The sequence below is a fragment of the Truncatella angustata genome, assembly GCF_020726525.1.
Source record: "Truncatella angustata strain MPI-SDFR-AT-0073 chromosome Unknown BKA67scaffold_15, whole genome shotgun sequence".
Taxonomy (NCBI): domain Eukaryota; kingdom Fungi; phylum Ascomycota; class Sordariomycetes; order Amphisphaeriales; family Sporocadaceae; genus Truncatella; species Truncatella angustata.
The window spans coordinates 263,036-289,998 of record NW_025763395.1 but is presented as its reverse complement, the minus strand read 5'-3'; the positions used below and the strand labels follow the sequence as shown (position 1 = coordinate 289,998).

Below are 26,963 nucleotides of genomic sequence, written 5' to 3'. Positions count from 1 at the left end.
TGTTGTTAGGTTAGATGGGACTTAGCTCCCGTCTAAGCCTGAAAACGACCTGCTACTCCAGAGATTAGAATGTAGTCTGCAGCCAAGTTTTTGGCGTTACTTACTATTGCCTTCAACCTCTGGCGGATCCGACATGGCTTTGGACGTGCCGGCGGAAACTGTTCGCACATCTACTGCGTTGTCGTGCTAGACATGATGCTCTTCTCTATTATCGTGCATTGTTAGTATCATGCCTCTGCGCATATATCGAAATGTTCGGCGGTCATTACGCTTAAAGATGAGCTGCGCCATCTTAATCAGACAGAAAGTAATAGCATGAACAATGATAAGTTAACTATGAGTGAGACGAAGTAAACTCTTTATAATGCTCAAACTTCTATCTTAATTGGAAAAAAAACTTGATATATACATACTATATATAGCGTCAGTTAACCTAAAACATATTTTCACATCTTTGTAATGAATAAGGTCCGGAACAGTGAATAGCTACACTAGTGTTACAGGCTCCCTAATTTGAACTTGTGCAATACAAACATAAATCGGTACCATGGTCACAAGTAAGGTCCTCGGTATGCTTCAAGACTCGCAAGAAACAGAATGACCTGGTAGTTTGGAGCAAATTCTATGCACGTTCTACCTCGAGTACGCTTTGATCTGGAACCATGTCTCCCCATATAATAGTAGGTTCTTGCAGCAACAGCTAGACCCACATAATCCTTGTAGCGACTGATGGGTATCTTGGACCATTTGTAGCTTCGTTCTTGTCCATGAATCATCTCGTCAAGCATTACAGCTGCACCGGTAGCGCTCGGTCGGTAGTCACCAATTCAGGACAGCTTTTAATGACATCATTACATATTTGTAGGCTATCCTGGCTCCCTCGGGTACTGACAACGTCTAACCACATGATGTCTTCACTCATGAATCTATCTACCGTACCTAGAAATCTTGTGGACGAATTTATTCCGGTTAAACTAGTGATTTTATCTCTGAAGTAACGCGTCATTATAATCAATAGGGCTCAGAATAATCACACAGACTTCGAAACATGTTCTGAATATTTTAGCCATTGCTACTATATAGCTAGTAGATATATCTAGGTAGACGTGGTGGCTTTTGTCACTCGGATGCTAATCACCTTGTAACTCCTCCGAACGTGAAACAGGGTATTCAATCTTTCAGGTGATCCTTTTGCTAGGGAGTTTGGCCCATATTCATGTTACTCTTGCCTGTGGGTAGCGGTATCGGCCGTGCTCTAGCCTTCCACGATCTGAGCGGCTCGAGCTGCTCTTATGGGTTTTAAAAGCCATGTACTATAGATTGTATACGCAACGATGGATATAAGTAAGCAAAAGCTAGTTACGGTTTTGGAAGCTATGGCGATGGCCGACCATATACCATCCAGCACAGCGTATACGTTTAGCAAGGTCGTGCTAAAGCCGAGTAGTGAGTTTGTGAGCAATGATCTAATCCAGTCGTTAGAAAGGTTACAATCTAACGTCAAAACGAACCTATAATGGACTTACGTGATGATGTTATTAAGACTCCAGATATAATTGCACTTCTAGGTCTACCATATACAAGTCAACCCTATCAGAGAAACAATAAACAAGCATAGCGCAAGTCCAAGTAAAGTAGTATTCTGAAATGCCTTTAGCGCAAGCTCATTGTCTTCCATCATGGTGTTGAAAGCTTCGGAGCGATTCATGGTCGTGAATGTAAAAGGGAGAACGATATAGCCTGCCAACAAAGTCCAGTTAAGCACCTTGGGTTAGATGGCGTAATAGCAATCCACAGATTGGCCGTTCTCGATCAGCATCTTGATACACAAGTTACGCCGTCTTCTGGGCGGCAAAGTAGCAATACCTGCAAGGCTTATTAGGCTGTCTGCCATTTGAGTTTAATGAGTTTTAACAGAAAGTTCTGGTCACAGACTCACGATTTGATAATCTTGTTCCGTCTGGTGGGTAGGTATCGTTGTAATCTTAGCCAATGCCGACTGACGCTAGTTCTCGGCACATCTCATACGTACAATGCTCTGATCCTGTGGAAAACAGGAACGTTTATTCAGTTGCTACTACTTGGTTGCTAAGAAAAGACAGAGGAGCACTCACTCTTTAATATTCCTCTTCAGAAGTTTCGTTTGGTTCATGGCCTTGAACGACTTCCAAACAATTATAATGACCTGATGGATCTGGATGCTTCGATGAACATTGGAATAGTCATCATAGAGAGAACTATCCTTACGTGAATCTTGCTAACCGAATGCGCAAAGACCAAGTTAAGGATGGCGGGATTCTACGTCCTTGTGCTCTAGGTTTCTTTGACGAGTAATCTGTCCGCATTTTCTTAGCTGCTGGAGACATGAAATCATAGGAACAAGCTGTATTCTTCAGCGAAGAAACTAGAACCCTCGCGAAGGTGCACATGTTCGATGTACTAACCGTTGTTCCGCTGACCTATCCCAAAGCTCTACCATACCGACGTGCTGAGAGCTATTGGGATGAAGTGGATAGGAAGAGGGTAATCAGAATCTGTGAGGCAGCAGATGGGCCCATCAATGTCTTTCATCCGGACGCTAAGGAGATGGCTCTTTTCAAGGACGAAGCCATGATAGAGATTAGCCACGTGCTTTCCCCTATCAAGAAAAATCAAGTAATGATGTCGTAGTTTTGTTTGGGCCTGGGAAATGGCTCGATACACCATGAGAAATCAATTATGGACACAACGTAAAAGAAATATTCGCAACGTTTCAATCAGTTAAGTTAACCCGCAATACTGCATTGATAAGTTGGTTGCAATCGGTTTTGTGAGGAACTGCCTATCATACCGATTTTGTTCTCGGTACATACCGTATCCTAGAAGCAGATGCCCGCCGCTTCTTCTGAGATTCAACTTTGGATGCTGTCGTGCTCACTTGAATTGTGATTCATTCCCCGCCAGAAAGACTGTCACTGTATCTTCTCTTCCTGCGTATCGATATCAGTCGGTCAAACCAGCCCGTCGGGAAATATCTGCGTATCCTTCATCATCAGAATACTCCAAATATGCGATGGATAAAGTCCAATCTAAGTGGCATTTGATGTGCTCTCTCGGTGGGGGTGCCTACTTAGATTTATCGGAGCCATTTACAACGAGATTTAATATAACGTCTTATACTATCGTACTCCCGGAATAGTTATTCTTCCTTTTTCGTAATTATAAATAAGCCTATACCGACCATCTCATTAATCAGATTATGAACGATTAACCTCTAAGGTTCTTTCGCGAAAACTGCTAACTTCCCTATCGTGTAACGTTCGCCACCCCACAACCGGCTATCCGAAATGGCCCGGAACATCCACACTGCCGCCGCCGCTGCTATCGCAAACGGCCAGTCAATCCGAAAGGCTGCCATAGAGCGGGGCGTTCCGCGAGCTACACTTGGATAAGACTTCCCGGGGCGGTATCGAAGCGTGAATCAAAGGTCGATCACCAGAGGCTCTCTCTCCAATACAAGAGCAACATCTTACAGACTAGATCTTGACACAAGAAGCACTTGGTCTTACGCCAATGCACGCGCAAATCAAGGAATAGCACAGCGCGTGCTAGCCCTTAAAGGGGATCACATCCCGCTAACTGACTAGAAGCATTTCTTCGAATGAATCCAGTTCTAAAGGCCAAAAAGCAGCGCCGAATTGATTCTCAGCGTCTTTAGCGGGCAAATGTAATAGTCGTTCAACTTTGTGTAAACTCGTCTATTTAAAACAATACTTGCCATAATATTGAGCCTATGAATGATAATATCGATCCCGTTTACTATACTTGGCCGTACATGGCAAGCGGTCTGGCTGGTGGCTGCGTTTGCTTGATACTGGGGAATCATGCCCCAAAATAACTGTATTTAGCAGTAGTAGACGTCTGAAATCCAAAATCTTATATTATCTATCCAAAACCGAGTGGTAGTACAGCGGCGATCGTGAGAACTAATGATCATTTCCTTGTACCCAGGGCGGTAAATTCTCGCATCACGACTTGATCTTCGAGGCCAGCTTGCCGGGCCTTGAACGCCAGATATGAACCTTCAATACGCCTTGCGAGCACAATTGACTGTTGGGTGCTGGGTTTAGCTAATGCCCACAGGCTTTTTTGTATACCTTGTAGCGGGTAGGTAGCTATCCCAATGGTTGCTAGAAACATGTTGATTATTAAAAATTTCAGGAGGCTGTTGCTGGACGTGGAAAAGTCTAACCTGTGAACAGCTTGCTTGTTATCCCGGCAAGTCCTTTGCCAACACCTTTGAGGGCTCCAACTACCCCCTGTTGCTGGGCACCTTTGTAGGGCAGTACGAAGACGTCTGTTACTCCATCCACGACCCCGAATACCAAAACCTTCGCACCGGCTGCTGTTCCAGATTTCCAGTCCCGGATTGTACCAATGTCGCGAACTTCTTCGCCGTAAAGCCTCGGTACATTTCGAAAACCTTCTGTGAAAGCATAGGGGATCGCCACAAGACTTCCTGTATAAGACTTGAACAAGTCAATAGCACCAGACGCTGACGCAGTTGTCATGAGCTTTACAGTACTCACACAGTCTCTTGCTTTCTCTCTCTTCACTGGACCAGCCAAAGTGGTTCGACCACCTAGGCTAACTGCAGTCCCCGCTGCCGTCTGGCCTGGATGTGATTCTTCTGGTGTTAATAGAGGCTCTTTGTGGCGTTCCTTGAAGACCTTCGCTGGCTTGGCTACGATGTCTGTAGCCGCTTTCACAATATCCCGACTTGCACCGATCGCTGCTGACACCGTACCGGTAATAGGTTCCCATCTGCGAGGCTCAATGACGATTGGACGGATCTCATTTCTAGATCGAGTATAGTGTGTGAGCCGAAAGTCGAAATCTACCACAGTTTCTCATCACTTCACATACATTTTTAGCCTTTTCTGGTCCACGACCAAGTGGCTTGCTAGAATCTCCGCCGCAGTCTTGCATAGCTTAAGTTTAATCCCTTCCTTGCGGTATGTCCACACAGCAGGCTGTCCCTTGATGATATCGCACTCGAGCGTACGTTCGGGCAGGTTGGAATGAAAGCAAGCTACTGCCGCCTTGACACCTGATTCCATTTTCATTCTTTTCGCTATTCCTTGAGCTGCTTCCTGAGCGTCTGGCGCCAGACAAAACCTAATCGCCGCTTCAAGATTATCTGCCGTGAGGGATTGTTGAGGAATGGGTTTTGGTCCAGCGCCGGCGGCGGCGACCATATCTCCCCAAAATGGTTGACTGTTCCCAAAGTAACTTTCTTTTAGCAATGAGACCATTCGGTGAAAGGCTGCGGGATTGCATACTCTCCGAAAAAGGGCACGATAGTGGTGGGCCGTCCATTCAAAAGTCCGCATGCCGTTGTGCCTGCCCCACCGTGGTGGATGACAGCGGCTACGTGCTGGAATAACCATTCGTGTGGACAGTCTCCTAGATACATTACGTTTCCCGTTGCAGCGCCACCAAGATTACTCCAACCCCTAGAGATCAAAGCGCGAACACCGGATCTGTGTATAGCGTCTAAAATCAGGCTAGTCATCCTCTCCGGATCGTCAATAACGATACTGCCAAAGCCGATATAAATCGGCGGCGGTCCGCTGTTGATAAACTGGACTAGTTCGGGTGGCGGGGAGTAATTGGGAGGTTCGCGGAAGAAAAATCCGCACACATCTGTTTCCCCATCAGAGTTACAAAGTCTCAGAAAATGGATCACACTTACCGATATGCGTGCCCCAATCACTTGGCTTAGGAACTAATGCCGGAGACCAACAATACGTGAATGGGATCTTCAGAGTCTCTGCTAGTTTAGGCCCTTCTGAAAACGCGATTGGCTCCATATCCAACTCGTCTCTCCAGTCGTTAATAACATCGCCAAGGCTGATTGTTACATTGTCAGTTTTGACGTAACACTTGGGCTACACCGAGATTGTTGCTTACCCTTGCCATGTCAGGAATTCTACGACGGAGTATGAGAGGGAGTTGGCCAACCGAGGCTCCGCGCCAGAGTTGCCAGCATTCTTAAGATTAGCTAGCGGGTGGGGGAAGGCCTTTGTTGTCGACCACGGCATTGTAAACATGAGATGCACAGGGATGCTTAACGCCTGCGCACAATGGACGTGTGCAAAACTTGGAGGGTTGGCAATGATCGCGTCAGCAACAAATGGAGCTGATGAGACAGGATCTGGTTCGATACACGATAACCAGCAGCCGTGTAGCATCTCATCCATCATCTTGCGCTTCTTCTGGATGTCGCTAGCTCGGAGGCTCTTCATGCTAGGAATGAGCGCCGGGTTACGCACCATGTAAGCCATGAGTTCGGCAGGATCACCTCCAATGGGGAAGAATTCGATCCCCGATCCACGCACAAACGAATCAAAGACGTCGTGAGTGGCCAGGCGTACGCGATGGCCATGCTTTTGCAGTTCATTGCCAAGAGCAATAAACGGCTGCACGTCGCCACGACTACCAACGACTTGGATAACGATATTGAGCTTAACGTGGAACTTTGTCGTTTCTGCTAGTTGGTAGGGCGAGTACGGAGGTAACGGGGCGGCAGCACAGTCTTGAAAATCATCAAGAGCGGGCTCTGACTGTCGCCGAATGAATGATAGGTATTTAACGACTGATGAGTTGAGATCAACATCGAGGCGGCCATCATCTAGTTCTCTGTCAGAACTCTGCGTTGTTCTCTGTGGGAATGATTCAAGGTGGGTACAGACCTTTGAGCACAGGATTCTTTTGGTCCAGCTCGACGGGTGGTGGGATGACATCGATTGGAGGGCTGTCGGAGGGATTACCAAAATCTTGATTAGGCATCTTTTGGCGCGAGATATACCGCGAGGACGAGGAGGTTGGTGGACTGAAAGCGCTTTTCAATTTATCTTCCGCGCATCAATCAATCTGCATTCTAAGTGCAAATGTTGTGCCAGGAGACAACGGCCTTATGAACTAAGCTGGTTGCGTCGATCACTGGGGCTTGTCATATGAGTCAACCCAGAAGAAGGCACAGTTTCCAGGTTCTCTTAATTCGCATCGGTGCAATGCGGAAAGGCAAAAGTTCAATCCAGGATAGTGTTGTAATGTGAGGCAGGCTGGCCTGATGTGGCCTGTGCCTTCTCTAAATGCCATCTCAAACGCGGTAGCCTAGGATCTACCAGAACGCTTCGATCCCCACCAGGGAGTGGCCAAAAGGATTACCGCAAAAATCCGCAATATGCGGATTCTTCACTCCACCTCTGCTTGTCAAACTCATTGGCTAACCAATGCAACTAATCAATGTAGCACCAAGAATCCAAGGATGGATGGCCAGGAGGTACTCTGGAACTGGCTAAAGCGCCTACAAATCTGTACAATGTATATCGTCCACTCCACCAATTCGGACGCCTCCTGGCGTCATCTATTTAATACTATAATACCCACCACCCCCACACGCGTCAGCAACTAATTTATACGCGTATTAAGTGGGGCAATGTATCGGCAGAGCCGCACTGAGGTACCCCACTCTTGGCCTGCCATTCCAGAAAGTCTACTCAGGCGTCAAGCCGCATGAGCCTGAACGGGCGTGTCGCTAGCACTGCAATACACGTATGAAACCACAGGAGCGAAACTGACTAACCTAAGGCTCCTGCCAATTATCCGAGGCGGACAAATACCACACTATTTACGGGTATATGGCACGGGCAGTGCTAAGTCGGCATGCCTGTGATGGCCTGCACAACAGGGACCACGACCACGTTTGCAACAGTAAGTGTGCTAGATGGTAGTTTTGATGTGCCAGTGAAAGGTCTAAAGCCAGAACCCCTTAATTTATAGATTCGTGAGTACATGCAGACGATGCTTCTGTGAGCTGAAGTATTTCTATAATGTTCCCGTCCAGTCTTTCTCGGTCGAATTTAAATTCGTTTTCTAGCAGCCTCTCTTTTCTATAACTACAAATCTGTGGAGTTTACCATAGTCTTTTACTTGTTTTTGTAGAGCTCGAACATCAAGGGCTAGATTACCGGGGATTGGCGGGCTCGATATCGAGATTGTGACTTTGGGTGTAAGACGTATATTGAGACAGGTATCGTAGGTTTGCTTTGCTCCCAGACACTAGGATTAGATTCTTGCGATTGTGGGCGGGATGGGTTGGTAAGTTGGTCACTTAAAAGGAGAGATCGAGTTGTAGATGTTGGCGATATACTCTCTTCGTATGACGGAGATGGGTCTTGCTCGCGCTGACTGGCACTAACAGATCTGGGAGAAGAGCTGTGCCATTCCTCTTCGATTATGGCACGTTGCACCTTTCTAAGCGTTCCGGAAGATTGGTACGAACTGCTCGTGCCGGGCCGTGATTGCGAGCTTTTGTCTGATAGAGAACATTGATCTGCTGGCTGCAAGTAATCGTGATGCGCTCTTTTGGTGGTCGATCTTGAATTGAGGTGTCGTTCATCGCGATTTTTTTAGTCCTACAAGAGGCGTTGGTTTTGACCGTCGTCATTAGTAATTGAGATTAGAGATGCCATGTTCAAATTGAATAGGCGGATAGGCAAACGCGATAAACCTATTCCAGTCGGCGGAGACTAACGTTAACGCGTCGGACGCGAATAACTTCTAAGTTAAAAATTGTATGAGCCAGCTGTCATAATTATGGCAGAATTCAGTGTACTAGCGCGGGGTGGTCTGGACCAATCAGATATATCATTTGCCATGCGCGGATAAGGGCCATGCGTGGATATCCATTTGCCATGCGCGGAAATCAATTCTCATCATAATGTAATTTGTATTCTCTCGGTGTGATTATAAGCTGCGTTAGCTCTTTGCAGATCATTCAAGTGTGATTAATCCGAAATCTTGGTGATATTGAAGATTGTCGAGGACTTCCCTTAATCAATTGGTCAGTTTTCTTAACATTCTGCACGTTCAGATCGACAAGAGCGGTATCTGTTATAATGCGGTTTGAGTAAAATTCTGTGTCGGATGATTCGATTTTAAACACTATAAGCTTACCATAAGATATGTTTTGAACTGTCAAATACTAGGAAATGTAAAGGCCATGAGCGACGGGTCCACGTGCGGTGCCTTCATATGTATGATCTAACTTCGATGCTAATATCGCATCAAATCTCCAACAAAAACGACAGATCGGCAGGCGAGGGCATGTACCGTCAATCCTCTCCTTCGTCATACACAGCCTATACCCGGAATTCAAACTTGTAGGATGTCGAGCCTGACAAATTCTTTTGGTATCTGCCAAATCTGAACACACCACTAGTTTGACGGGGCGCGCGGACAGTCACGTCCATGGTACCCGTCTCATCATGCGCCTGCCAATGCAGTTCTATGCTGCCTTTATACGCAGTGATAACCTTAGCTTTCATTTCCTTTAGGCCCATCTGTACCCCCAATATGGCTCGACCACTCATCTGCGGTACCCACAACCCTCCGGGCCTTGGACTATCTGGAGACCGGCTACCCACTCTGTCAATATATAGGTCGGGCACCACCCCAGGGGTGTGCAAGACTGGTAAAGAGTCCAAGTCCAGGGCCTCCTCGCTGATCGACATATTCCCAGAATGCGCCGGTGCTGGTTGTTTTGTTTGACAACATTGGAGTCCATAAGCTCATGATCAGGTCGAGAGCTAAAGTGGCGGATGCAGTGGTGCCCTGAGATAGAAGTGCTTTCAGGATGAAACCGTTGGTGTTGGCGAAATGGCATCCGACGCTGAAATCGATGCGCTTGAATCCCGGAGGCCAGGCCAAAGCAGGAGGTTCGCGGCTGCGACGACGAGCCGCGTGGCCTGTTCCAGTCTTGTAGTGCCTGATGTGACGCAAAATGCGATGCTATGGATGGAAAAGTTTTTTATGTCACCTATCGAAAGGCCGTAGATACCCACTTCTTCATTCCAGAGCTCGCGGTTGATGGCCAACGATAGAACGGCGGCCATCGCATTGTATTGCTCTGCATCCACATTCTCCTCAATTCGCATCGCTCCTTCGGCCATCTTCGTCACCGCTTCCACAAGAGCGCAGTTCACTGCTGAGCCAGCGCTCGCCGGTCCGAGGAAAGCAGATCGCAAGTTGAGGAGCCCCGTTGTCGAGTTGATGTTGCTGTTAATCCATTCCAAGTTGGCTTTCCAGTTGGCCCAAGTACTCGTCGCAAAGTTTACGTCACCTGACAGGCGTACATATTCTATGAACGCGAGGACGCCAAGAATCTGGTAATCAGCAAGAATGTAGCTGTAGACTTCAACCCCATGAAACCAAGCCCCGCCGCCTCTAGAAAACGAGAACCTGGCCAGTTCTGGAGTGTAGCCGGTAGGAGGAGCATGAGGCAATAGCCCTGTTGACGTTTGCCAGTCTACCAAGAACCGAAGGGTGCCTTTCGCAAGGTCGAATCTTGAGGTGCTCGCGGCAATGATGCGAACAGTATGGGGGGAGGTCGCCCAACCAAACGAGGTGGTCTGGTTGACGATGGATGAACCATAGCCGAATACGATTTTGCTCGGGGGAAGAAGAGATGTGTTACTATTGACATACAGTTGATCATGAGCGACCAGGTTAAGCTAAATGCCGCGTGCAGGCGATGCAAGTGGGAATGCCTGTCAACTGTAGCTGCCCCGTGTAGTAACCTGCCCAGCGTCGTTTCCAGGCCCGTGGCTATACTAAAGTACCTACGAGCCTAGAGCCTCCGGATACTCGTATATTGTGGAGTTAAGCACGTACCCCTCCAGCCCCGCCCCCCTCAAGCGCGCCGCTCGTTCAGCACCGGAACTCACTGATACGCGTATTTGAGAACGCTGTATAGTACAGAACCGTGGTAACCTTCTACCTCCCTCATTTACATGAATATGTCCATCATCAACTCTCTGAGTGGCAGTGCAGCACTAAGCAAATGGAGCGATCAGATTGTGGATCTTCAACCTCCTGGGTCAATATTTCGGTGAAAAGTATATAAGAGATGGCGAAGAGACATTTGTTGTTCTTGGCCACGATGCCACCCATATCCTGTCATTCACTGCCGATCTAGGTCATGTTGGGGACTATTTTTGCCGCTTTTACTCTTTCCATGGGGGTGCTTTCACAGGCGACCTGCAAGCTCACCTCGTCTGACGCAAGCTGGCCTAACACAGCGGATTGGCAGGCCCTTAATGACACCCTGGACGGTTCACTGATCGCAACGCGCCCGGCGGCCTCATCCTGCTACGACGGCAATCCCTTCAATTCCTCGTTTTCCTGCAACCTGGTTGAGGCCAACTGGACGCAGTCAGCCTTCCATGCATCCCTTCCGGAGTCGGTTGACTACCCCATTTTTGCCAACAACTCTTGCCTGCCTCCAGGTGCAAGCGGCTATAACGAAACCCTCTTAGGCTGTCATATCGGTGGACTACCCATCTTTGTTGTCAACACCACCAGCGCGGAACATATCGCCACCGCCCTGGCATGGGCTTCCGCCCGTCATATTCGCATTGTCGTTAAAGGCACAGGCCACGACTTGAATGGCAGGTGAGTAAAGCATCTCTAGAGATCAAATCCATATGAGAAGGCCAATGGCTAATGGAATAAAACTAATAGATCTGCTGGCGCTTATGCACTCTCCATCTGGACACACAGCCTCAAATCGATCAAGTATGAGCGCCAGTGGCAACTTCCAGCCGGCGGAATGGACGATGTCTTCATAGTTGGCAGTGGCGTCAACTGGGGCGAGGTTACTGCGGCAGCCGCCGCTGAGGGACGCGTTTGTATTAGCGGCCAGGACTCAACTGTAGGGCTAGGCGGGTTCATCCAGGCCGGTGGTCACGGCCCACTTTCCAGCCATTACGGGCTGTCCGCCGACAACATCTATCAGGCTACCGTTGTCACCACATCTGGCGAGATCTTGGTTGCGAATGATGCTCAAAACCAGGATCTCATATGGGCCATCCGCGGCGGCGGCCCTGGACTCTATGGTGTCGTTACCGAGTATGTCCTTAGATCTCATCCCATCCCGGAGACTGTGGTTGCTGCTACCTTGAGCATGCATCTGTCGACCAACAGCACGTCCTACAACGCGACTTGGGCTGGCCTTGCGGCTTTCATGAAGGGTTTGCCTGACTCCATGGATGCCGGCTTGACTGGTAACGGCAATGCCATCTCGTCAACAACGGGGGTTACCCTTACGATGAGCTATTTTGGGTACAACATGACAGCTGAGAATATCACTTCCCTTTTGGAGCCTGTCAGTGCTGCTATCTCGGCCCAGAGCGCGACAGGTGACTTGAACGTCACGATTACCGAGCCAGTCTTATACCCCAGTTACATGGATTTCTTCAACTACCTGCAAGCGGCCGGCAGCGGTGCCGGTGCCGCCAGTCTGGTTTCCAGCCGTGTGCTAGGCCGTGCTGATCTGTCCGATTTGTCTATTTGTCGCTTGCAATACCATCTGCAGCGAGTTATGCGAGCTGAGACCGCAGGCAGTGGTTCGAGACTCGTCATCGGCCTCCAAGGCGGCCTCGGGCCGGCCGGGGTGGAGACCAGCATGCGCGGTGCTCTAAACCCTGCCTGGCGGACCGGCTACGTGCACAGCATCGTGACTGGGTCTAACCTTGATTTGACAATTCCTCCACAGGATGCGTTATCTGCAGCTGCAACCTGGACGGAAGAAGTTAAGGAGGCCGCTTGGCGGGAATGGGCACCTACCGCTGGAGCATACATCAACGAGGCAAACCCTTATACTTCGTCTTGGAAACAAGACTTCTACGGCGAGAACTACGATCGTCTGCTGGAATTGAAGATGAAGTATGACCCTACTGGCAGCCTTTATGTTCTCTCCGGTGTCAACAGCGACGCTTGGGATTATAACCTTACAACGGGAAAGTTGTGCCGGGTAGCTTAGGCTTCTTGCACCACTATCAGTAAATAATTACGCCGCTGACTAGATAGGAAGAGATTCGCATGTCGCTTGTAGATAAATCTGGGCTATCAATTTGTAAATGTTTTAGTATTCGACGTCTGGTAAATAGAAGTGCACTTTCGCTCGAGCCCGCAGAAACAAATTTCTTTCACATAGTGCTTGCGCAACTTTAGATCATGTAAGGCGGAGCTTATACTGTGGCTACAGCCGTTTTTTGATTGCCTCCGTCAGGTAGCTACAGTATATATCGACTCTGACAGTGTGTTTCGCAGGTAGAAGTCCCCTAAATCACTTCGCGGGGGCAGCCAAAACATCCTTTCCAACTAAGTACTAGGCAAATTAACTTGAGCGGTTGCAGCCGCGGAGCTAAAGTATTGGTGGAACGTAAATATGCCTCACTCTTATGGGTGGAAATCGAGTCTTAATTATCATCCCCAAGATTGACATTGTGTGCCATGGCAGAGAGGGTGTCTAAGTACAAAGGGCCAAATACATACCATAGTACTCAGAAATGGAATGTTTGGAAGCGCTGATTGACTCGACGCAAAGGACAATTTTGAGGAACATAGGCCGAATTGTTTAGTGAAAGACCCAAACCAATGTTTCTGGAGGCAATACTTGCCCGAAAAGCGCATTTGTCCCTCCCGGCGAAAATACCATTCGCAGCGTAGTTTTTAGGGTTGTTAGTGTGATAGCGTTTTCATGCCCTTGCACTCTCCGATGTCAATTTGATTCAATAAGAGCTTGTCTAACGTAGGTCGTGGATCTAGATCAGGACCGGAGACAAGACGCGGTTCATGACACGGCCTCTGTACTACATTGAGCCGTTTCTCTTCGCGAGAGTTCGTATCGGCGGTCGTCTTTGCGAAAATGTAGTTGGCCCTCATTGGATCGGTATGATATGCAGATGGAGACAAGATTGAGAGAGGGAGTCCATGGCTGTGAACGGCACAGTTGTAACAGTTGTTAAAATGTTTTTGGTTCATAGTACCGACGTAGCTGTCAGCAGGGGAACCTAGGTTTACTTAACTCGTTTGACGGGAATGCCCCCACTAGGCCGTTGGGGGATACCATTGAAAAGCTGGCTGCCAAGCGGATACGCACATACGTATCAACCCAATGGGCTAGCTAATACATATTACAAAGTGCTGCAACCAAAGTATCAATGATTGAAACTTAGCGTAACCATCGTCCATCTTTGCAGATCACTTTCCATTGAAGCTACTGTGGCACGGCATACGCGTATCGAGTGGAACCCCAGCATGCTTCGCATTGACTACATTCACCACACGCTGAGCTGCTCACAAGCTGCTATGGTAGCAGGCTATTTTGAACTACCCATGCTAAGTAGCTACATATTGCATCTCGCACCAGGCTTTACAGGCAGCCGACCCCCTGCACCACCTAGTGGGGGCAAGCCAGGGACAGGTTTTACTAGAGTATCCGCCTCTCGGAGGAACTTACTACTCTGGATTAAATGATTTGCTATTATTTTGAACTGGTAAAGCTGAGTCCCCTTAAGCGTAACACATAAATTAGCTTCCTGCTGGGCCCTTTGGATAAGGGGTGCTATTTAATGCCGTCTGCTCGGCTGACTATCCACCAGACAGCAATATACGCGTACCTACCTATCACTATACGGCGTATAGTCTAACACAGTATGGGACCCAAACCATTTTCAGGCCATAAATATTCTCTTGCTGCCGTGGGAACACTTGTCGTCTACAGGGATTCCTTCAAAGAGACAAGATAATGATCACCAACGACAGCAAACGTTTGCAGTCAGGCCAACGGTCTGATTCCGACTCACAGAAAAATTGCAGGCTGTGCAAACAGCATCATGAAGACTGCATAGACGAGGGCCCGGCATGTATGAATGGTTCTGCGGGAGACCGGCACTGCTCATTCTTGATCGACAGCGTTCCTAGGCGGCTGGCCTCCCTGACATGGCACACTGGCCTTCCATCCGAAAGCTGTTCCTCCGCGCCGTCATGGCACTCCACAATCCGTGAAGCCTTTGCCCCCGAACATATCCTTCTGTTCCATCACTTCGAGACCCGATTATGGAGGCTGCCAAATACACATCTTGTCGCTTCCGAAGGACAAACTAGCCGTATAATCGACATGATGTTCAGGTGCGCCACGGCCGCACCTTACCTCATGGACGAGCTGCTGGCATTTTCTGCTCTACATTTGAGTGTACTGACTCCAGCGACACATGAAGTTGCTCGTTATCGCCATTATGCGATGCAACTTCAAACCCGCGCCGTTGTCAAATTTCACGCGGCCGACCCTCAATGGCTCGGGCACAACAGCTTAGCTTTATTTCTTTTCTCATCACTCCTCGGCATGCATTTACTTTTTACTGCCACGATGGATGGAAATCGCCACGCCAAGCTTTTGAATCAAATTGCACAGTCCATCCACATTCTTCATGGTGTGGGTACCGTTACAAAATCGAACTGGGGCGCCATCCGTGAAACAGAGATAAAATCTATCATCAACCAGATAGAGCTCGCCGAACCCACTGGACTGCACATCAACCCTTACAAAGAACAGTGCGAAAAGTTGTTTGAACAACTGAATGCATGCAAAGAGAAGTTTGTGCCGGAATCTTTCAACGCATGCTCTGCAGCTATTCATGCATTATTGTGGGTTTTCGGTCGGCATGGAGAACTTCCTAAACCGATCAGTACACATATTCCCCTGGCTTGGCCAGTTCTCATCTCGACAGAATTCGTCGCACTGTTGCAGCAGCGAGAACCAGTAGCACTAGTAATTCTTGCGCATTGGGCGGTTCTTTTACACTACAACCGAGACTTCTGGGTTTTTGGCAACTGTGGTCAAGGCATAATAGAAGCTATCGGTGATCATCTTGGTCCATTGTGGGGTCCGCAGCTAGCATGGGCAAGAAATATTTTGAAGTCTCTCTAATGTAAGAGATGTCTGCTCAAAAAGCGGTCATCTAAAGTTTCAGACGGAGAGGGGAGCAGGTGGACATAGTAGGGCAGCATACCCAGGATGCTTGTAGATGCTGTAGTAACAAGTAGTGGTGTTAAACAGTTGATATGGTACCTGATACGGGGGCATTGGGTGACCTTGCTAGTATTTCCGCCATATGGCCTGTGTTAATGCATGATCAATGATATGCGAATCTGTAGCATGATCCTGTAGGAATGTCGGGCTGCTGTAAATCATCCCAAAAACGTGCGACTTTCTGATTACCCTCGCGCAGGAATGTGGAGCATGCGGAAACACACACTAGCTTTGAGGGGCCTTAGATATCGGGCGTTGAAGCAATCAAAAATCGTGGTTGGCATTCCAATCGAGACTCGGAGCTTGGTAGTATTTTCAGCGTGATAGAAGCCGTCGACAAGTTCAACCCACCCGGCGGGGGCAGTTGTGATAGGCTTGTAGTTCTTCTTGAGCGAGCCGAGGAGCGACTCGGCCCTTTGCCGTACAAAGCATGCTATGCGACAGTCCAAGCACTGCAATAGATATTCAATCGATATACCGCGCAGCTTGACCGGTCAATCGATACATCATATTGACATGGCCAGTACGTATACGCATTGGATTTGTAGATCTATTCCAGCGCCAACAGCCGGAAGCAGTAGCAATAATGGCTTATTGGGCCCAACTTTTACACCATGGGCCAAACTTCTGGACCTAGCGCGAAGGATGCTGATTTTTAATTGAGACCATATTTTCTGGGACCTTCTTGAGACGAGTGGTTGGCATAGTCGAGGCAATCTTTAGCACCAACTCGGCGACTTTCATCCTCGCACCATACTTGCGTTCGACGATGCAACCGAGGTTTGAGAATATTCTAAATTATGCTTACCCCATCCTCCTTTGCATGATTGGCATATGCTGGTCGATAATGCTCGACGGTTGCACGGAACTCCGCTTTCGGGAGCTGCTGCGAAGTTGTTGCCCTATTCGGGCAACGGCCCCTATGAGATTTGTTCCTGAATTGGAAAGATATCCGTCTGACTCATGGCAGTGTAATGACAATACTATGCAAACCAATGCGAGCAACCAAGAGATTACAAGAAGGACAAACTATTCTAATTACATAGCATCGGCAATCGCAATTACACTTTACCCGCCAGCATAATAGAAACACTGGTATTCAGTGATTACGGTCGACACGTGCTGAATCCAAACACTTCATCACAACATTCGGCTAGGCACGATACTACACACCCTAATAAATAGATAACCTGTGGGAGCAAGGCAAACAATGACCACAGCTAGTTCAAAGTATGCCTCAGGCTCAAATAAATATTCCTGCTGCCCTGGTTGTGACTCCATCTTTTGTGAATGCCTGGTCGTGATTAGGCTTTAGTGAGGCTTCGTATCTCCAATTTCGTTAGCGCCCACCGATAGTCTACATGTTCCACCTTCTCTCGCATTAGCTGGCTAGATACGCGTATACAGTGCCTGGCTCTCCCGAGTGCCCGGGAGCGAGAAGCCTCAGATTTCGTACCACGGATCGTGATATTCTAAGCCCCCCTACTAGCTAGGGCTAGGGTTGTAGAGACCTGCTGACTGTAAGACTTAAGCGAGCATCATCTCTATATCTTGACGTCGCCATTTCTTTGTCCATGCACCGCTTTTGACAATATATACAGGATCGTAAGGACTCGTGCCTATTAGATCGGTGCTATTGTCCCTAAATAATTACTGAACGGAAGATCTCGCTCCTTTCAAGCAAAAGAGAAAAAGAAATGTATTGCGTTAGTTTCATGAATATTGTGGCGATCGGTGCTCTTTATGCACGAGCAGCAATCGCCGCCGTCCCCAACCCACCAACGCCTGAGCCAATCGAGGTTGTTGAGTTGCCATTGCCGCCAGTAACTACGGGACTTTGTACGGCGGACATCAATCCGCGGGGCACAGGGTGCATTGGTCTAGGTCTATATGGTGTAGGCTTTCAAGCTGGTAGTTTTCTGCCGGACGGCACCCACATTGTGGCGTTTGTTACATTCACCGGCGCGCCCGAGGCCCCCAATCCTGCTAGCATCTACGACGGCGAACAGATCATTCTCATCAAGACGGACGGTACTTTGTTTCCCAATGGGGATTCGTGGAAATGCGTTACATGCGGCATACCCACGGAAAATACAATTGGCCAGACTGACACGTTCGACTACCCTAACGCATTCCAAGACGGCAAACGTCTCCTCGTGGGCACCAACATCGTTGATTGTAGCGGAAGTCTTCTCACAAGCACGGACTGTAGTCCAGAGCGCACTTTCATCTACCCTATCCGGTGGAACGTGACCCCCGATGGATCAGGCGCTAGTGGAGCGATACGCGAGCTGCGTTTACATCCCGATGATGTACATCTAGGGTTCAGCTCTCTCTCAGTATTCGATGATGCGGTATTGCAGTACGGGTTTTTTTCGCGTCTGCAATTTAATCCATCACCTACCACAGGCGAACCCCTCGCCCCTCGGTACGACTTAGTGAACGTGACCATGCTCTACAGCCCTGACAACACGCCACCATTTATAGTGAATGGGTCTCAGTTGTCCTTCCACCCCCTATCGAATACTGTTGGCGAGCTACGAGGCTTCAGCGGGCGTGGCACGGAGGTCTCTTACATCGGCTATTCGGTTGAGTCTTGCAACATCGACGTGTTTGCTGCCGATCTAACAACGGGCGCAGTTCGGCGGCTCACAGCTCATCCCGAGTACGTTGATCCTGTAGATATCTCTGCTGATGACCAGTGGACCGCGGTCATGGATACACGAGGTAGCAACCGTCAAATGTTCATGGCAGCTATGCGTGGCGTTCCACCTTTGATTGATATGATCGCTACAACAGTGGCCTCGACGACCCGAAACAATCACCAACGACGTTTCTTTCAACCGTATCTGATTGACCGTTATGGTGACCGGGGTAACTACTTTGGCCAGAAGATAAACGCGGCTGGCAGCGGGGTTCCTGGCAGTGGTGCGATAAATGACCCCGAATGGAACGGGAGGGCAGACCCAAAATGGTCCCCCAATGGTACACAGATCGTGTACTGGCAAGACATGACGGCTTCGCCAGCTTGTGGTGGGGTCAACCCGCTTCCATGCTACAACTCGACAGAACCAGGGGGTCGTCACGTCCGTTTTATGCTTGCGACATTAACGAATCGTGAGCCCTATAGTCTGCCGAAGGTAGAAACAGTATCTGATGTTGTGCCCTGGGGCACGCCTTATGTTCCTGGTAGCGTAGCACTCGCTCCTTTTCTTCCTACACAGGGTGTGTATACACTCAATGGCAATGTGTCAGGGTCTGCGGAAGTAGTGATTACAGACAATACTGACACTTTATCGATCAAATCTGTAGCGGTTCGGTACTCCAACTACTCTGATGATGGCATTAGCTTTTTAAACGGATACGAGAACTTCACGCGGACGAACCCATCGCCCAGTGTCGAACTTGCTGACTGGTATTCTGACTTGACCCAGACTGGTGAGACCCACAACACGAAAAAGACGAGTCCAGGGGGATTTCACCTGTCCATTGACACCTTCACCAATATCCTCGAGGCAAATGGAACACTGACAACTACTATTGATGGAACGGAATACCTTCAACCAACAAATGATAGTTGAGCAGCTTACATAAATTACTTGGCCATCCTAGTTATGATATTCTAGCGAAAACCGCTAAAGTAACTACCGGAATCCCGTTCAACGAATTAAATAAACGGGATTGACTTGATAAAAGCACGCTTACCACCGGGAGGGAATATACGTGACGACAGTGTAGCCAATGTCTTGCAAAACATGCTAGACTATTTGAGACGCATACGGTAAGCGGATATCTCCGTAATACGATACTCATGAGGAATACGCGTAATGAGTGGGGTATATGCCTTTCACAATAGATTTGGGTAACAAGGGTCTACTTGAGACTTCCCTGTAGTCACTGATGGAGCTGTGTCGTCCCCGCTCCAGGTTGGTAACGACAGGGAATGTCTAAACCACATCGCATCAACGACTTCAAGTACACATGACAGGTGGAAACAAAAGCAGAGAGCTTACGATGGGAGAACAATTTAGCTGAGAAGTTCCGTGCATGTTTTTATTTCTTAATTCGGATTTCCTAATGGGATGGCGCATATTGTGCTTGTGCTAAGGCCGAGCTTGGATGCGTCGAAGTTTATGAAATTTCGAGCCCAGAGAGCTGGGTGGGGCTGACTGCTTCAAGAGGCTAGGACGCGCATCTAGTCTAGCAGAAAGTTAGTGTAGCAATACCTTGGGACCACATCGGCCAATAACTACCACAAGTGGTTATAAAGCAACTTTTGCATCCCTTTCCTTGCCCAGGTTTCTTACTTTGTTCACGATGTTGCACCTTTCTGGCACTGCCCTGCAGCAATCCAGTCGTCGTTCACAGTCACGTCGAATTTATTTTTTGGAAGGCAAACCTCAAGAATCAAAAGATGGCCGAGCTTAAGCCATACAGGGGCAACTATTACCTCTGGCAATATATACCCTCCACTGAAGCTGCTAGCGTATTTGCAGCTTTCTTCATCTTAGGAACTTTGTACCTCATTTGGAAGGTCGTCAGAACTCGGGCGTACTTCTGTATAGTTTTCATCATCGGTGGCATTTGTTAGTACCTCTTCCTTATTTTAAGCATCGAACAGGACCTTGTGACTAATGACTTTTTATACAGTTGAGATTATTGGTTATTGTGCCAGAGCGGGCGCAAAAAACCGGACCGATGTCCTCATGCCATACGTTATTCAAAGCACTCTTATCCTAATCGCACCTGCCCTCTTCGCAGCATCTATCTATATGGTTTTGGGCCGCGTCATTCGCGGGGTTGGCGCAGAGTACCGATCGGTGATTCCTGTCAAGTGGCTTACCCCTATCTTTGTATGCGGTGACATCGTGTCTTTCGTCGTACAGGCGAGCGGTGCCGGCATCATGGTCACAGGAGACAGTATGAAGACAGGCGAGAACATTATTCTTGGAGGCTTGATCGTTCAAATTGTCATGTTCGGACTATTTATTGTCATTGCCAGCATCTTCCACTCACGACTCCGTCGATGGCCCACAGCACTCTTTTTGGAGAATCGTACCAAGTGGGAGAGCATCATGGCGATGCTCTACACAGTGAGCGTATTTGTCTTCGTGAGATCCATATTTCGTGTTATAGAATATGCAATGGGACAAGACGGATATCCACTCAAGCATGAGTGGACGCTCTATGTCTTCGATGCGGCGTTGATGTTTGGTGTTGTGGCTGCATTCGCCTTTAGATTTCCGAGTGGGTTGGTCGTTGACGCGGCAAAAGACGAGGAAACAGTTGGGCAAGAGCTCACGAATCGTAACTGGGCGTCACCAACCTTAGTATCTTCATAAAGAAAGTGGCATGAAAAATGGAGCTGCCTGATGTAAATATGGCAAAATTGACAAAGATGTTTTCATTTTCTCATATATTTAATGATTAATAGCGTACAGGCTTTGGATAGAACATTGTGGTTCGTGCTAGTGAAAATGGACATAGATTTTTAATGTCTTACTGTAATTCTCCTGCTGCAAATAAGTTCGCTTGACCTGTTGTATTTATGGACAAGAGTCTAATGCACAAGTAGGTAAACACCTTGCGATGAGGCCATGCTACTTTATTACTCTCGAATGAACCTGGGGATCAGCTTCCATACGAGATCAAACTTGGCTCAATTTGTTTAACCTGTTTGACTAGACGATAAAGTGCGGGAGCTCGTTACGAGGCTTGATGTGGACGCTCACGAACCTTTATGCATAAGCCAGCCCCAAAGCAATGATAAAAACTGCTCATATACCAAGCAGGGTTGCTTCACAAGCTTGCCTGCCCGACTTAGCATCGGTGCAAATATTATAGCAATTGTTGTGTGTGGGTACAGTCATGAGGCAACTTCGGCTATGGGGACAATCCCGGTATTGAATTTCAGACAAAGGGGTAATTCACTTGGAACATGCGCAGCGCGAGATTACGAACTGTGGAGTTTATTTTTTATTTTTTTATTTTTATGAAAATTAATCAAACTATCCTTTCTATACCCAGTCCGAGTAACCAATAACCACCCCTTCTAAACACCCGTACACCAGGTCAATTCTTTGGCCCTTGCTGCTAATTCCTCCTACATCGTGTTTTAAAAACTCTCTATTGATTTTTATTCGTGGCTCGCTTTATGGGATTCCTCGAACTATAAGCCCTCAGATCCTCGTAAATCCGTTTTTCTTAGACATGAGATATTCATCTCCACTTCCCTGAAAGCTGACGTCTTCATGAGTGATTTGATCTTTTTTCAGGACTCTGCTGGGGTGAAAGAAAGCGAAGCATGCGGTCACAGCAAGCATTAACAAAGCATCCAAGACATACGAATATGCTTCTTTCTGGAGTAAAGAGCCGTCATTTCCCTGTGCGTATTCGGCCATACGGAATATCGACCGTATCATGATCAGGAAGCTGGTCAGATAGAGTACCCAGAGGAACTTCTGCCATGGAGCCACAGTAGCGAGTGACTTCGGGGTTGCGCCCCTAGTGATGCGTGTGTGAAATACCAGTGTAACGATAATGAAGAGGCCAAAGAAGACGACCTGAATGCCGAGTCCGAGGAGAATAACCTTGTTACCCATACTTTGGGATGACTCGGTCTTAGCTGTGGCCAGTATACCACCCCCTATATATTCTGTTAGCCACTCTCCCATAAGCTGTAACGACAGCATTGTATATCACATACCACCGCCCTGGCCGAAAAAGGATAAGATATCGCCGAGCAGAAAGAATTTTGTAAGCCATCGCGGCCGGATCATGGAATATGCGTCCGCGTCAAGGAAATGAACTAGGCGACCCAAGATCATGTATATGGAAGCGGCAAAAAATGTTGGTCCGAGGAGCGTCAGCAGACTTTGGATAATATATGGCATCAGCGTCCAGTTTGGCGTTTGCCGTGCCGACATGGCACGCGCAATGTATCCTCCAGCCTCAACTGTTCAAGATGACTTTTGTCAGCGAAAGGCAATAACGGGAAATTTATAAGGTCGTCTCACATAGACATCCGATTATAAATGGCAAGAAGTACCAAGTCTTATTTTTTGACAGAAGTTGAATATGACGGACTGTCGCGACGCAAAATAGAATCGCAAAAATGACCGCTGCTGCAAATGAAGGTTCGTAGTGATAATATTTGAACCCCGCCATAACGTAGTTGTACTTGCAAACTACGTGGGATTAAAGCCGGTAGTGGACAAGCGAATGAAGCGAGTGGACGATCGACTGGAGTTGAAGCTGTATGTAAGACGTAAGGATTTGGCAAATACTGCAAGCAATCATTGAATATGAATTTAAGACAGGGACGATCGCATTCACCATGCTGTTATATATAAGAGCCATGCTTATATACCTTGGCAGGGGTATCGGGGCTGAGCAACGGGTTCCACACCCATGTGTTTACCCAAGTGGTATGTTACAAGAACATGTCAATGCTCCTGGCGGTAAGCGAGACATTCCTCCGCTGGAGGGTCTAGACAACCCAGCCGCAGATGCGACGCGTTGTTCTGAAATTGACCGGGCGTAACTTTCGAATCGTTTTCAAGATTATTAACTAGAAGGGGCTAACTTTCAAATACGCGTAGAAAGTGGAGCAGAGGGTTCCATCAGACGATGCCGGCCGCGCTGACCGGCCTGTTCCTCTCAGCCACCACGGAACTAGTGCATACTCTTGTGGATCTCTACTGGCATATTGTAGGCTATCAGCATCGAAAGAATAGGCTCGTCCCATTTCAAACACGGTTTCCGGGTCGATCATCTGAGAGCTGCTGCCATTGGTTTGCTACATACCGGGCATCCCAGCACTACCGCCCCTTTGCTTGCGCAGATTGCACACACATGCCATGATACGAACTAATCACCCTAATCACCTCAGAGTTTGAGCGCCTCGGTTCCACATCGCGCAATGCTGTCGTTTGAGATTCAAAGCTCAAGACTGCGATGCCTGTATGAAGGAATATTTTCCCCCTTAGAACTCAGTCGTTCCCAGGCATAATTAACATATCTCTGGTTAGAGCAGGATGCATGATCAGAACTCAAATATAAAATCTACCACGATAGACGCTGGACAGGCACTATAGGAGGAGGCAACAAAACTCACAGCGGAGGCAGGTGATTGTGTAAATGAGATACATATAATTTAAATTAAGTCCAGCCAGCCAGCGCCTCGAAGCATTTGAAATTGAATCCGTTCCTGTCACCCTCGACTCGCTCCGCGAATGCGACTCTGTCAAGTTAACCTTGCCACATCTATCAAAACGACCGTCTTTCAGGGCCATCGGAAACCTCTCGATAGTTGACAAGTTTGTGCCAATTATGTTCAACATTTTTATGCGGACGATTTGCCATGCTGGTCGCATCAAGACGTTTGGATGAGACATCTCACCATACACTTGGTCAGTATCATCGTGGAATATCCTGTTGGCCTGTCAGTCACGCAGGATTTTTTTCTGGCAAGAAAAATGCTTCTTGGTCTGAGAGCTGCCTCCTGCAGAGTGTAGTCTGGTCGATTAGCGGGACAGCCGCTATTAAAGAGTATATGCTAGAAAGCAGTAGTGTTGTATGAGTCGGGGACTGTGATCAGACCTTGTGACCACATTGGTTCTTGCCTCGAATATGGCAGACATGATAAAAATCCAGTTCCTCATACAGACAGTCTAAATCGGCTTCCGCCTTTTGTAACTGTTCTCTTTTCTCTGAGCACAGACTGCGCAGTTTGGCTCTGACCCGAAGTATCTTTTCGAACCTTGAGGTACAATACCATGATGAAGTGATACTTCCCTATTCCAACCTGAAATCTAGAACTAGCGAGGCTCTTATAATAACGCTTAGGTCGTATCTCGTGGTTAACTTGTCCTCCTTATAAAATAAGCAAAAGACTATATAGTACGGCCTTTAGTCTCATCTTATTCTAACCGTATAGTTTATTCCCTTATAATATTTGTTAGTTATGTTCGGATTATTACGATAACTTTGTAATAGCTTTAAAGCATGCTAGAATAGGATATTAAGCATTTAGTATACTTAATTAGAGACTTATTTAATAATCTTATCGGCCTCGAGTAAATATTATTAATATATATAACCTTTAATTTATAACCTAGTTACTTATATTATACGATTAATCTAGTACTAATGCTTCCTCTAACTATATTCTAGATTTGCTATCTCCTCTAAGATCTCGTTCTGCCTTCTAAAACTATATTATAAAAATAAGCATTTTAGCATATCCTTAAGGACATTACCATAGACCACAGGCTTACCCTTTGTGAACGTCGAATGCCTTACCCGTGAGCCATAGTTAGATTCTCTATGATTTGATAGGGAATCGAACACTTTACAATACTTGCATTCTGCAAATTTGATATTAGTGAAGTCATTCAAGGGAGCTTTTCCGCCAGCGCCTACGATTTAATAATCGACTTGAGGAGCTTGCACTCGTTTCCGAGCTTGGCAGACATCTCGTTCAATTTCCGTAGCACGGCCTGTTCGTGGAGGACAAGCCCGTACCTGGTCAGCATACGTCTTTGGCAAACAGAACAATCTGACAATACTCGAGACTGTGGAGCTCATCCTGATTTGTATAATGTAAATTCATGTGAAGATGATAGCACTATGATGAACACAAGGGTGTTGACGTGCTGATTTGTTGCAGTGATGATGATGATGATGATGATGGTGATTAAATAGGATGAACAACGTCAAGACAAGAACTGAGGAAATTGAAAACGAAATCGGTTATACGAGCGCATTATGAAACGTCAGTCCAATGAGCATCGAGACCCGTAGACTGCGTGGGCTATACCATAATCATGATCCATGCTTCATAATGACAAGGTCCGTCGCTCGCCTATACCAGATACAAATATGTACGAACAGCGGCAAAATCGGTTACCGGTCCTCGAGACAAGAGTTATACTCTCAAAATCCATCACCAGGTCTTCGTTCCGTGCATCGTCCCCCCCTCCTCCCCACCACCACAACAACAACAACAAACGTGGAGACGTCGATTTCTGGCCAAGAACCTTATTCTGTACCTTGATGTTGACCCACCTGAGAGACACAAAGTGGTGTGGTTCACATCCAGTTTGGAGATATGTCATTTCATACACCACTCCCCAGTGACCGTTCTCGAGCACTCAATGTCTAGATTATAGCACAAGAAGAGGATTAGACCTTGTAACCATCTTGGTTTCAGCTTCCACCTAAATACTTGAAATCGGTGGCTTAGAATTAGAGCCTACACGGAACGATGTCATGTCTTATAGGGACCGAATATGTGTCGACGAACAGTTTTACTAACAACCTATTCCTCCTTCTTATAGTACAGGCATAATTTCGTGCAATTTGCGGATTGTAATTTCAATCGTAACTACTATTCAAGTACAACGCAGGCACTTGGTCAATGTTGGTCTCCCAGATGGTGGACATGCAACTAGCTTATACGCTAATAGGCGAGAATAATGCCCTCTTCTTGATTAACGCTATTGCGAACATTTCTATATATAACCTTCTCAAAACATATCTTTGCCTTCGGTAACATTTAAATTTCCTTCTCCTTGTTTCTCCCATTAATTAATATATATATACGAGAAATCGCGTTATTATAGTTAAATGCCCTTACTTATGGTTCGGAGGGTCGGCGATAACGTGTTTTAACCTAGCATTTATTTATACCTTATTAAATTAGCTAGCTTAATCGGCATTTTTAGAATAGATTAACATGGTCTTAACTATATATTTACTTAATTTAAGGGCCGGCTAGTTGTAGCCTCGTTGACTTAAAATCTATATAGCCGAGATCAAACAAGAATGCCTTAAGTAAGTGGCTAGTTTCGGGGCTTTAACCTTATAATTATAACAAGCCTTCGACAAATATAACTTTAGTAAGTGCCACGCCGTACATAGCTAAGTAATAGTCTTGTGTTATGCTAATATAAGCTTTTTAAAGATTTGTTAGTGGGTCTTATATACTTACGATTGACTAAAGAGCAGCTAAGGTGCGCGTGTGACGTTATAAACCTCT

At 47.2% G+C, this 26,963-nt stretch overlaps 8 protein-coding genes across 8 annotated transcripts; 4 read left to right on the top strand and 4 right to left on the bottom strand.

Moving 5' to 3' along the window:
- Nucleotides 1-1,064: 1,064 nt before the first annotated feature.
- BKA67DRAFT_588930 (uncharacterized protein) lies at nt 1,065-1,908 on the bottom strand. The gene is made up of 4 exons (XM_046104407.1): nt 1,796-1,908; nt 1,575-1,765; nt 1,165-1,544; nt 1,065-1,088 (listed from the first exon to the last, which is right to left on the bottom strand). Exons 1-3 carry the CDS (start codon nt 1,892-1,894, stop codon nt 1,523-1,525), a joined length of 312 nt encoding a protein of 103 aa, XP_045950873.1. The 5' UTR covers nt 1,895-1,908; the 3' UTR covers nt 1,065-1,088; nt 1,165-1,522.
- A 1,991-nt stretch (nt 1,909-3,899) lies between these two features.
- Nucleotides 3,900-7,029, bottom strand: BKA67DRAFT_144800 (putative sterol glucosyltransferase). The gene is made up of 7 exons (XM_046095077.1): nt 6,735-7,029; nt 5,953-6,673; nt 5,735-5,892; nt 5,322-5,685; nt 4,906-5,256; nt 4,232-4,839; nt 3,900-4,169 (listed from the first exon to the last, which is right to left on the bottom strand). The coding sequence occupies exons 1-7, from the start codon at nt 6,829-6,831 to the stop codon at nt 3,973-3,975; spliced, it is 2,496 nt and encodes an 831-aa protein (XP_045950872.1). The 5' UTR covers nt 6,832-7,029; the 3' UTR covers nt 3,900-3,972.
- A 2,448-nt stretch (nt 7,030-9,477) lies between these two features.
- Nucleotides 9,478-10,834, bottom strand: BKA67DRAFT_665548 (Six-hairpin glycosidase-like protein; the record flags this gene model as incomplete). Its single annotated transcript, XM_046108567.1, has 3 exons — nt 9,478-9,794; nt 9,866-10,521; nt 10,773-10,834. The coding sequence occupies 3 exons, from the start codon at nt 10,832-10,834 to the stop codon at nt 9,478-9,480; spliced, it is 1,035 nt and encodes a 344-aa protein (XP_045950871.1).
- Nucleotides 10,835-11,062: 228 nt separating this feature from the next.
- BKA67DRAFT_528851 (uncharacterized protein) lies at nt 11,063-12,868 on the top strand (the record flags this gene model as incomplete). The annotated part of the gene is made up of 2 exons (XM_046098988.1): nt 11,063-11,499; nt 11,569-12,868. 2 exons carry the CDS (start codon nt 11,063-11,065, stop codon nt 12,866-12,868), a joined length of 1,737 nt encoding a protein of 578 aa, XP_045950870.1.
- Nucleotides 12,869-14,577: 1,709 nt separating this feature from the next.
- Nucleotides 14,578-16,009, top strand: BKA67DRAFT_588920 (uncharacterized protein). Its single transcript, XM_046104406.1, has one exon. The coding sequence runs from the start codon at nt 14,639-14,641 to the stop codon at nt 15,818-15,820; it is 1,182 nt and encodes a 393-aa protein (XP_045950869.1). The 5' UTR covers nt 14,578-14,638; the 3' UTR covers nt 15,821-16,009.
- Nucleotides 16,010-17,637: 1,628 nt separating this feature from the next.
- Nucleotides 17,638-19,506, top strand: BKA67DRAFT_697324 (saponin hydrolase precursor; the record flags this gene model as incomplete). Its single annotated transcript, XM_046109372.1, has 2 exons — nt 17,638-19,147; nt 19,235-19,506. 2 exons carry the CDS (start codon nt 17,638-17,640, stop codon nt 19,501-19,503), a joined length of 1,779 nt encoding a protein of 592 aa, XP_045950868.1.
- An 830-nt stretch (nt 19,507-20,336) lies between these two features.
- Nucleotides 20,337-21,264, top strand: BKA67DRAFT_640160 (RTA1 like protein-domain-containing protein; the record flags this gene model as incomplete). Its single annotated transcript, XM_046105754.1, has 2 exons — nt 20,337-20,508; nt 20,573-21,264. 2 exons carry the CDS (start codon nt 20,337-20,339, stop codon nt 21,262-21,264), a joined length of 864 nt encoding a protein of 287 aa, XP_045950867.1.
- An 837-nt stretch (nt 21,265-22,101) lies between these two features.
- Nucleotides 22,102-23,089, bottom strand: BKA67DRAFT_633432 (RTA1 like protein-domain-containing protein; the record flags this gene model as incomplete). Its single annotated transcript, XM_046105619.1, has 3 exons — nt 22,102-22,568; nt 22,629-22,877; nt 22,939-23,089. 3 exons carry the CDS (start codon nt 23,087-23,089, stop codon nt 22,102-22,104), a joined length of 867 nt encoding a protein of 288 aa, XP_045950866.1.
- Between the last annotated feature and the right edge of the window lie 3,874 nt (nt 23,090-26,963).